The sequence below is a fragment of the Halichondria panicea genome, chromosome 3 (assembly GCF_963675165.1).
Source record: "Halichondria panicea chromosome 3, odHalPani1.1, whole genome shotgun sequence".
Lineage (NCBI taxonomy): Eukaryota > Metazoa > Porifera > Demospongiae > Suberitida > Halichondriidae > Halichondria > Halichondria panicea.
This window is the reverse complement of record NC_087379.1, coordinates 1,696,039-1,707,374: the sequence shown is the minus strand read 5'-3', so window position 1 is coordinate 1,707,374 and position 11,336 is coordinate 1,696,039. Positions and strand designations below refer to the sequence as shown.

The 11,336-nt window shown below is 43.7% G+C and overlaps 2 protein-coding genes across 2 annotated transcripts; both read right to left on the bottom strand.

The window, feature by feature from the left end:
- Window positions 1-602: 602 nt before the first annotated feature.
- On the bottom strand, window positions 603-6,480 carry LOC135334289 (uncharacterized). Its single transcript, XM_064529420.1, has 6 exons — window positions 5,620-6,480; window positions 2,972-4,169; window positions 2,600-2,742; window positions 2,295-2,390; window positions 1,523-1,686; window positions 603-751 (listed from the first exon to the last, which is right to left on the bottom strand). The coding sequence occupies exons 1-2, from the start codon at window positions 6,340-6,342 to the stop codon at window positions 3,171-3,173; spliced, it is 1,722 nt and encodes a 573-aa protein (XP_064385490.1). The 5' UTR covers window positions 6,343-6,480; the 3' UTR covers window positions 603-751; window positions 1,523-1,686; window positions 2,295-2,390; window positions 2,600-2,742; window positions 2,972-3,170.
- On the bottom strand, window positions 6,408-7,403 carry LOC135334290 (uncharacterized). Its single transcript, XM_064529421.1, has 2 exons — window positions 7,298-7,403; window positions 6,408-7,135 (listed from the first exon to the last, which is right to left on the bottom strand). The coding sequence occupies exon 2, from the start codon at window positions 7,122-7,124 to the stop codon at window positions 6,408-6,410; it is 717 nt and encodes a 238-aa protein (XP_064385491.1). The 5' UTR covers window positions 7,125-7,135; window positions 7,298-7,403.
- Between the last annotated feature and the right edge of the window lie 3,933 nt (window positions 7,404-11,336).

Below are 11,336 nucleotides of genomic sequence, written 5' to 3'. Positions count from 1 at the left end.
GTGAACAACTCGGCCTGGGATCGAGGCTACCTCCGGCTCTGATACTTGTGTAATTATGATGGTCATAATTGGATTATAATTTTCAGCAATGGGCTGAAGCTTTAGTATATAATTATATAAATATTTTTACAGATATACCGTATAGCGGGTATATTTCGAGGGTATACATTTTCGCGCATGGATCTCTACAAAGGATTTCGCGGATTTTATTTTCGTGGTCTAAGTTCCAGCCTTTTGGTGCATGCATGCAGTAACCTCCACACCGTTAGCCTTGAATCTAGGCCTGGCCTGTATAAAATAATAGAATCGGTCCACCTGTAGCAGAACGTTAATTTGCTGTGTAGGCCATGGTCAGGGGATACCACCAGTACAAAACAATCTGGGCATAGACGTAGAGCAAGCTAGCTGGCTATATATACCGGGATCCTTGTCTCTTGATTCCTTTTTTCTTTCCTCTTATTGTCGAATAGGTGTGGTCAATAATACTGAACACGTCTACTATTCAATAAGATATAATTTTCGTGGGTATAAATTTTCGCAGTACAGGCACAATCCGCGAAAAAACCGCGAACATTTATACCCTCGAAATATGACTGGGGAGATAAAATTAATAATGAATGATGCATGATCAGTGACAGTTATATAATTATAGAGGGACCATCTGTACGAGTGTTTGCTGAGAGTAATGATTTCTCCCAGTCCTTCTTATGGGGCTGGCACTTTCATAGTACGTTGCACAAGCATCTTCTACCTGTGTGTGTGTGTGGGGGGGGGGAGTGTCCGTTAACAAACTACACTGTATATGCATGACATGCATTATATATGTGTATGTCGATCACATTCTTATTATTGTCAGCAATATTTCTACTCAAGGTGTATCAGAATGGAACAACCACTGCAACATTAAGAGGATGCACAACTAACAATGCTCTGTTATAAATGAGGCTGTAGTTTTAGAGTGGACACAGTAACAATCTTACTAACACTACAGTGGAACCTCCATAAAACGGACACCATTGGGGAACAGCCTTTTGGCCGTTATAGAGAGGTGGTCTTCCTTGGGAGGTTTCGATTGCCAGCTACGTATTTTCTATGAGTCATTTCTTGCTGCAAATGAATCTTGGGGCTTTGCAAACTGCTTCTTTAGCTCATACAAGCTTTGAAAAGGCTGTAGAGACAAGCTATACAGCCAGGTTTTCACAATTGTGCAAAATAATGCTATCTCAGCAATAAATTTCTGCTAATTCTGGGTGTGGCTGTCCGTTCTGGGAGGTTATTTTCTATTGCTAAAGCTTGTTGGGGACTAGAAAGCTGCCCGTTATACGGAGTAGAGAGGTGGTCGCTCCTGAGAGGTTGCTTTACATTGAAGTCATTGTAGTTTCAATCCGGACCTGAGCTCTTGGCCGTTATATAGCGTGTGGTTGCTCTTTGGAGGTGGTTATTAATGGAGGTTCCACTGTATAACCTAATTACACCGCCCACTCATAACAATCAGTACACAAGCATTGCAAACTAGTCTGACCTTGGCATTCTGAGCTGCAGTGATGGCTGTATTGTATGAGTGCCACCAGTCGAGGTACTGGACCAGAGAGATGACGCTGATGGCCACACCCACAACCACTCAGATGTCCACCTGGGGGTTCACTCGACGACGGTAGTAGTGATAGTAGTGACGGTACACTTGCTCTGTGAGGGGGCAGTAACTTATCGTGTGAGTGTGTGGTGGGCGTACAAGAGCGTAGCCAGGATTTTTTGGAAGAGGGGGCACAACTTATCAGCCGCGCATCGCCGAAATTTTGACTGGAAGCCACGCCTCTTAATTATGATGTCACAATTGACTTCTCTATTTAGTGTGTGGCCTGATGTTTTATTTGCATAGAAGAAGCTAGTTTAAAAAAACAACTGTCTATAGATTTAGACCAGAATAGCTCACAGTTTAGAGACTAAATCGTTTTTCTTGCCTACTAGCTAGCTAACTGCAGCAAGATTCCGAAAAAAGGGAGTGCATGCTCAGCAAGATAATCAGATACAATAACTTGAGCAGAGTAGTAGACCCTTTGCCACCCCCTGGCTACGCTACTGGCGTACAATATGAATGATACTATTATAGCAACTATTTACTTCCTAAGAATGCATCTCTCTATATAACAACTCCATTAGCATAACTATCCAATTAACAGGCAAACAGAGAACTGCCATTAGAGTAGCCATGGTAAAGTTATCACCAATTGCAGGGGAAGTGTCTCTAGTTACTAGTAGGTAGTGAGTAATAACTACCCCCTAGCCCTGCCTACCAGGGTTCTCAAGCATGTAGTCATTTGCTCTCTCCTCCTCCTCCTTCAGTATCTCGTAGGTCGTGCTGATGAGCTGGAACCCCTAGAGCCCTCAGCCTGGAGGGGGGAGTGAGGTATTAGGGGTACACAAAGAAATGGAGAGTATAGTATTCATTTCATGAGGGGAGGGGGTACATACAATGTGTCTACACTGTGCAATTCACTTTACTATGGCACCATTACATTAGATAATCTTATAAAGCATTTTGTGATGGTTTAGGACTAGCTGTATATCTACTGAGACTAACCAACCCTCCCTCTGTTACCTTGTTCTTGTCAGGATGGTACTCCAGTGCCAGGTGTCGATAGGCTCTCCTCATCTCAGCCTATAACCAAGCAACAGTGTGTAAGCACAGTCAATAGCTCCACCACGTACTTACAGCTGTGACATCTTTGTCCACTTGAAGAACTGCATGTAGGGAACGAGAATAATTATCAGCTAGTCGAGTTAGGTGTTGGCCTGGATGATAGGTAGAAACGGCTCATACAGATAATTATACTGATACACCTGTTTCTACAAATCACAGCATCTCTAGTCAGCTCTAAAATGATTTATATGCATTGAACTAGCTAGCCAGATCTAATAATCCACAACTCCAACCACACACACTCTGTCAATAGTGAGTGTAGGGACTGACCGTCATAGCAGCTCTCTCTGCCACAGTAGAGTCCCTCCAGGAGACCAGCAGCACTGGAGAATAACGCTGACAGGGCACAGGACACCAGCCGGCCAGGAGAACAGTTAGTGTCTTCATCAGGAGAACCATTGAGCTGTACACGTATGTGGAAGAGGGTCGTTTATGCTGACATTGCAATAATCTAAGGGGGAGGGGCTGGTTACACACAAAACCTTTCATCTGTTATCAACATTTGAGTCCAGAGTTTGATTTGAGTCATACAAAATATCATACCATAATATAAATAAGAAATAGTTGTTGTGGTTCTCATTTTATACACAGTAGATTGATCTTCTTCATTATTGTTTTCTCCCCCAATCATAAGGCACTCTGTTGGAGACATTGACACAGTGGCAGCGTGTGCTATAGGAGATGGTAGATCACCAACGTAGAGCCAGGAGTCCATCGAGGATGAGTAGGCGTAGATTATTTGAGTGGCTTTACGTTCACTATCCATTCCACCAACAGCAAAGAGGGTGTCGGATATCGTTACAGGGGAGGGCCGGTAAGACGGTGTGTTGGATATTGTATTCCAGACAGAGTCGGCTTTGTTGGCACTCCTATCATCCTGTCGGTCTGCTGAGATGAGCTTGTCGACTTGAGCAGCACACACCTTGTTTAGAATAAAGAGGTCAAATCCCCCCATTAGGTACACTGTGTTGTTGTAGACAATTCCTCTTAGGCCACGACAAGCATACGGTAGTCTGTCTGTCTCACTCCACTGGGAGGTGCTGATGTTGTAGATCTCAACATTATCAGTGTAGCCACCAGAGGCCACATCACCTCCTGCTACGACCAGATGCGTTGGGAGACTAACGACTGCTGGTGAATCCCTCGCTGTGGGCATGGGTGGGATCGTCCGTTTCCAGTTTCTTCCTTTGTTAAACACATGTACCACGTTGGATCTAGAGAATGATGAATCCATACCGCCAACTGCTACCAGTTCACCTTTGACCTCCACTAGACCAAAATAGCGTACAGGAAGGCTGGGCAGAGTTGACCAGACGTCTTGTGGCGGATCGTAACAGTGGACACAGTACTCATCATCACAGACTCCTCCACCATAGTAGACCTTGCCATTGATGGTTATTGCTCGCCCACGAGACATCTTCACTGGAGCCTCAGAGCACTGACTGTAGGACAACTGAACCTGTAGGGACTGGAGAATACAGAGAGTCAATAACTTGTGTGTTGCATGTGATTAGGGGCATATCTAATAACAGGGAATCAATGTAAGGTTCACTCAGACAAGTAGACTCGCAAGCCACTCCCTTTTCTCTGATTGGACGGGGGCGGGAGAAAAGGGACTGGTGACTCTGGGCTACAGCTTGTGAAAATCAGGAATGCTATTAAATATTAATGTCACGTGCAAATTATCCAATTTATTCTGATGCGTCAAAAGCTAAAGACACACAGAAGACAAGTATACAGATCTATCTAGCCAGCCTTTTGATTTTATAGATCCTTGTACCAGTGTCTGTTGTGCCACAACTTGTGGATTAGCATGGAACAGCTGATGAACGTAGAAATCTTGGCAGTCCTTCTTTGAACCGAGGAGTGGCAGCGATTTAAGACAGCTTGTACAAGTCTGACTACTCTCAATTCAACTGCTGCCGTCTGCCATTATCTGTCTTGTATTGTACAGGTTATTAAAAGCTTTAGGCAACCAATGACTTTCGGCTGCCAGTTCTCATCACGTAAAACTAAAACAAGCTAATCTCTGCTGGTGTCTTAGATGACTATATCCTAGCTGAATGCCTGATGATGTTATTACTCCATCATCTTCTCTTTTCTAGCACTAGCATCCATTCTTAAACTGTAGCTAAGAAGCCCGCGATCACTTTTGCAGGCTACGCAATTCTACTTAACCTCACGCAATTTTTGGATCACGTGGAAAAATCAATGAATAATCTCTACCCAAATTCTGGTAGAGACACAAAATGTGTCCCAGAGTCACCAGTCCCTTTTCTCCCGCCCCCGTCCAATCAGAGAAAAGGGAGTGGCTTGCGAGTCTATCAGACAAGAGGGCTATTAGGTCAAGGTTACCATAGCAACAAATAATATATTATAAGCATCCTGTAGGCTCGACACAAATATCGTATATAGAGGGTTATTTTCGTATGGTGAAAATGTTTGTACTTTTCATAATTATCAGTAGAGCTCATATGAAAATTTAAACAGCAAAATTTTTCTGGCACAATAATTATGTTCAACGTCACTATCCTGAGCTGTACGAATATGAAAATTTTAAATAGGCATATGAACCAATGAAAAATACCCACTATAAGGTATAGTTATACTATGGTAACCTTGAACCACTAAATATAGCCCTATATTATTGGCTATTGGCGCTTATGATTCGGAGTAGTGATTAGCATACAATACAGATGGCTACACTAAGAGTAATTGTATTACCATGCCATTATTACAAGCCACACTACACAACAACAATTACCGAGGCATCGCAAAAAGAATATGGTGCTGTATTGGAACAGTAAGATTTGTACTTGGTACTTCTATTAGGGTGGTGATAATCATAATAATTATTATGAGGGTATCATAATTATTTTAGATGTGTGCACTTAGTGGTACAGTGTTGATGAGCTCACCTGTGGTTTGCTGGTCATGTAGTCTCTAGTTTTGGTGAGTTGGTCGTTTAAACTGTGAATGGTAGTTTTATTTTTCTGAAGGTAAGTGTCCTTGGAGGCAAGCATCGAATCTTTGTCAGCAATAGTAAAATCTTTGTGAACGATAATAGTGTTTTGGTCAGCTAAACGAGCTTGCTTCTGTTCCACTTGTGCAGCGAGATTGGTGACATCTGTTTCCAGTTGAGCTATTTTCGTAGCTTTAGATACAAGCTCGTTGTGAGTGTAGTTGACGTTGGCAATTTGTTGCTCCACCTCTTCAGTGAGTTGCTTACATCGAGTTTCTAACCTAGCGATTGTAGTATCTTTCATGTTAAAAATTATCTCTTTATCTTCGAGTTGACATTTAAAATCTTCAATCTCCAATTTAAACTGATCAGTTTCCACAGAGTGCACCAACTGCATACGCTCGACAGTGTTTTCACTTTCTTCCTCTTGTCGTCTTTTCTCCTCCGCCAGTGCCTCGATCTCTCCTGCTTTCTCCTGGATTGCCGAGTCCTTCCTCACAACCTCCTCCTCAAGCTCCCTCTTCTCTGTCAGTAGGGCACTCACTCGCTGGAGCATCTCCACTCTGTTCTCAAAGGAGGGAGGGTGTTTAAGTGCCACACCCACCATCCGACCCACTATCTCCGCTGCTCTAGGCCTTTGCTGAGAGTTGTTGCTGAGACAGCGCATGATGAAGTCCATCAGAGGGTGGTCTGGGGTAATTTTTCGAAGAAACTCTTCACGTCGTTCAGCTTCCGTCACTGGTATCAGTCTGTCAGGATTAGCAGGAGATCGATTCTGGTGGGGCCGATACTTGGTAGTGGCCACTCTGCTGTGAAGGTGTGAATCACCATGATCCCAAAGGAGAACACATCCACACTGGTGTTGTAGTGGGGGTTGGCAACCATCACTTCGGGGGGCATGTACGCTGGGGTGCCAGGGGTCTCCGTCATTCGACTCACTTGAAGGGGAGTCAGGTTCAATATTCGAGCAACCCCCAGATCGGATATCTTGGCCGTCATGTTGGTAGATAAGAGGACATTGTTGGCTGAGAGGTCTCTGTGCACAATGACTGGTGTTTGGCCATGGAGGTAGACCAGGCCCAGTGAGACGTCATGGAGGATGGAGAAGTTGATCTCATCGGGGAGAATACCATAGCGCTCGAGACAGCTGGTCAAGTTGGTGGGGAGGAACTCCATGACTAGGATGGGGAACTGAGAGCCTTCCTCAAAACAGACTCCCAGAAACTGGACAATGTTGGGGTGCCTAGTTTGACTGAGCAGGTGACACTCCTCCAGATACCTTCGTGCTGCATGCCCGATTCCAGTCTCGTAGAGAACTCGGTAAAGCTTCTTGCCGGCACATTTCAGTCCTTGATACTCTAGCTCCATGACAACAGCGTAGGAACCTCGTCCAAATTCATTCTCAGTGATGTGAATTTGTCTCAGAGTGAACTGCTCGAAAGCTTGTGGATTTACAGCCATTGTATTCGTTACTGTGTTAATAGAAAAAAGAATATTAATAGGGAATTCAGCTGGATATAGAAGCCAAAGTAATAAAAAAGTGATTAATTAATTATTATTAATTAATAGCAAAACAAAGCCTTACAGTACAGATCTGCAGTGAGGCTCAGGTTTATAGGACACATTGATCTTACCTGTGCTGTATAGAAAGCTTGATAAAGCAGCTGGAGGTGAAGCAACAGAGAGAGCTAGCTGTAGCGGCCAACAAAACAAAAAGGTGATCGAGATACGCCTCCTTCTTTGTGCAAGCAAAGGGGGTGTGGCTGGTATTTCAATGTGTAGTGCATTATTTAGAATACCACCCAGTCAAGGATGAAAAAGAGGATGAAAATGTAAAAGCTCTAGTGTAAGTGTACTCACCTAGATCTCCTTCTCCCCCTCACTCAGTCTGGTGTGTGGAGATGTGGAGGGTCACTTCAAGCAACTGTTTAGCAGAGTCCAGAGCATCCTCTCCAAGAACAAAGACTTTGAGGTAGCTACATACAATGGATGCACACACTCACTGCAGTGCCAGTGCATTTATTGTCCCTTTATGTAGCTGCTGTTGTGTGTTGGATCTTTCTTTAGCTCTGACTGCCAGGAGGAGTGGAGCAAGTATCGGGAGGGGGTGGAAACAGGTAATTAAACGATATTAAATCACCTTCCTCTGACATTTATTACACCCCCATGCACAGTGCCTCTACCGACGTTCATCCTTGGCCCGTGTTGGACTGAGCATGGCTAGTTCTATGGAGACTTGTCACGTGATGGAGGAGAGCTTTGCCCCAATGTCACATGTCTAGGTACAGTGTATGCATGTTGTTAACCACTCTATCAGTACACACATGAGTCACACTCCATTACAGGTCAGCGTGGAGTGTACAGTGCATCCAGTGGTCTGAGGGTGGCCTATCTCAGTGGGAGCTACCAGGGGAGGACCTATCAACATCAAGACAAGGGAGATAATCTATTGGTCAGTTCTCTTCCCAATCACCTGGAGAAGTTGTTGAACTAGTTTTTGTTTCTCCCTCTAGCGACCATATTTCACTGACTCTGATGTGTCCTGGCTGGAGGGTCAGTGCAGTGGAGAGGGCTACCGTGGAGTGGACATTCTCCTCACCTCTGATTGGCCCGGGGCAGTGGACAAGTTCACAGTGGCTCCTGTGAGACCTAGCTCCCAGTTATTGTAGGATGGACCAGTACCTTAATAATACCTTATGCTCATGCAGGACGGACTGGACCTGAGTGCAGTGGGGGCAAAGCCTCTGAGTAAACTGGCCATGTGTCTCAAGCCACGCTACCATTTTGCAGCTCTACACCAAACCTTCTTTGAGAGAATACCGTACAGGTACAGTGCGTCCATCCCTGTAATATTGGAGTACTGGAGTCCGCTCTGTAAATAGAGTTTTGATTAGAATATTTCATTTAACGCTTATATTATACCGTATAGCGGGTTATTCGAGGCATTAAATTTTCACAGATTGCCCAAACAAAACATTTTCGATGATAGTGGTTCAAATGACCACACCCTACAGTAAAGAGGTTCCAGTACTGGATGTAAACCAATTTCGAGACACTAAATTTTCGTTTTTCTGGGTCAATCCTCGAAAATAACCAGCTATACGGTAGTATAATTATACGTACATAACTACATGTACTCATCTTCTACACATGCGCAGTAATACCTCCAAAACTTTTGATGCTATCTGTATTAATTAATTTTTATCTTCATTTGCTATTCATATCCCTCCAATGTAGCTCACAAATAGCAGACCACTAACAGTTTGTATTGTATACCCTATATAGACGTACCTGGCTTTATCCAAGGGTGGGATGGTACCAGAGCATGTGCTGGTCCTACCCATCGGTCACTATGCAGCCTCCACTGACGCACCACCAGTGAGTTCATGTGCTGTGTGTACCACTGCTGTGTGTGTATAGTCATTGTTTGTATTGTGGAGAGTATGTTTCCATGCTCTGTGTGTACTACCGTATAGCGGGTATATTTCGAGGGTATAAATGTTCGCGCGTGTTCAGTATTATTGACCACATCTATCGACAATAAGAGGTGCCTCACCGTTATAGGCTAGGCCTGGATTCGAGGCTAACGGGTGTGGAGGTACAGCTGCATGTTGATGTGCGCATGCGCCAAAAGGCTGGAACTCAGACCACGAAAATAAAATCCGCGAAATCCTTTGTAATGGTCCATCCGCGAAAATTTATACCCTCGAAATATACCCGCTATACGGTATTTAGCAGTTTGTAGTGGTCAGCCTGTAAGCAGGCCACCCTCTATAAATACAGCCAGGTCAATGGGCCCCAAAGTCTCCATAGCATGTGTTTGGACCTGTGTTAGCAGACCACCTCTTTAGTACAGCCACTGTTGGTCTGCCCACTCTGTAAGCAGAGATCACTATACCATATATCATGCATGTACACTGTATTACCTGTGCTCTATTACTGTAGGAGGTTTTGGAGGAGCTTGGAAAGTTTAAGAGTGCTCTGAGGAAGTACTTCAACAGCAAAGATCAGTCGTGTGTCATCTTCGAGAGAAACTACAAATCACAACATCTTCAACTACAGGTCAGTACCGTCAAGGCCGTATTATCATGTGATGTGATTGATACTGTATGGTTGGTGTGTTGAGATTAGGCTACAAGGTTTTGAGGGGAAACAAATCACTTTATAATCATTCAATGGTTCAGGGACTCTTTCAGCTGCCATAACTTGACTTTAATTTCAACGGTTTTAGGATTTTAGAAGAGGCCATGTAGCAAAGATTGTGGTGTCATACAATATAGGTCTTTGAAATCGTATTTGTGAAGCCATTAGCATTCGCAAACTTACATAATTATGTGGAAACATTGTATAAATACGGTACATGTTAGTGTGTGTATGGTAGATGTGTTGACTGATAGTTGTGTATGGTTAGTGTGTGATGGTAATGGTGGTCACTGTAGGTTATTCCAGTGACCAAGATTCCATCTGATGCTCTGAGACAAGCCTTCATAGATTATGGGTGGAGTATGGGGGTGTGGCTTGAGACTGTGCCCAGGGAAACACCACCCTCAGAGGTACGTAACACACACACATCATAGCTGTACCATGTTCTACGTACCATTCTCTAAGCCTTTTACAGCCTCGATTCCAGGCCGATTAAAATACGGCCTGGTACCTATTGCATGGTGATAGTGCGCATGCGTTAGTTTATTCACCAGAATCTGGGGAATCCTCCTTTTTTTCTCTCATCTATTTTCTATCTATGTACATCAGCTTAGTATTGCGTTGTTTCAGAAGGCTTTCACACTAGTCTAAAGTCAGAAGAGGCTCTCATCTACCTTTATGACGGTTGTATGGTCAGGATAGTCAGGATGTCTTAGCTTGGATCTGTACAGGCTATGGGAAGTGTATGGTGCCTCTTAACTGCTACGTGTGAAGACAACCCGGCTATAGGACCATCCTAGATATAGTAGATGAGAGCCTCTTCTGTCTTTAAATTAGTGTTCAAGGCTTCTAGACCAATACATAAGCCACAGCTTCACAGAACTCAGTCATGGAGATAAAGAAACGTTATTATTCTTAGTAAACGGTATAATTTAATTACTAAGATTTTACGTTCGTAGTACGACTACCCATATTGTAATTTTGAAGCGCATGCGCACGCACTATCACCCATGCAATAGGTACCAGGCCGTATTTTAATGCTGCTTGGAATCGAGGCTAAGCCTTTTAGTGATCGATACTTCTCTTTGCCAGAATCTGCTACACACACTCCCTCCCCCCTCCCACACACATACATACACACACACAGCTTGCATACACTGGTGTCCCATACTTCCTGGCAGAGTTTGATGATGGGAAAAATGTGTTCACAAGACCATTTTCTCACCAACTTACGCAGACAAACAACCAGATCACTGAATATAGGTTATAGTATGTTTCTACTACTTTGAGCTCATGAGGTAAACAGCACTCTCAAGTGAGTAGGTAAGAACATATCCGTGAGTCTCGTCACACCGACAATGCACACCTCTAACCTTTCTATTGCATACTCAGCAAATGTCTCTTCCACAAATCTGTCATCATACCTATCGAGTGAACACACAAACTGTTCTAGTTCCTGGAACAATACGTACGGACGTTTCTCTCTCCAATTTGGAAGGTAATTAAAAACCAATTAATGACATGTTGAAT

What these genes read in the sequence shown, in the direction of transcription:
- LOC135334289 (XM_064529420.1), bottom strand. Translation starts at nt 6,342, where the DNA reads ATGGACTTCATCATGCGCTGTCTCAGCAACAACTCTCAGCAAAGGCCT. An exon ending in ACATGACCAGCAAACCACAG is followed by an intron (nt 4,170 to 5,619) that starts GTGAGCTCATCA and finishes TGTATTCTCCAG; the next exon opens with TCCCTACAGGTTCAGTTGTC.
- LOC135334290 (XM_064529421.1), bottom strand. Translation starts at nt 7,124, where the DNA reads ATGGCTGTAAATCCACAAGCTTTCGAGCAGTTCACTCTGAGACAAATT.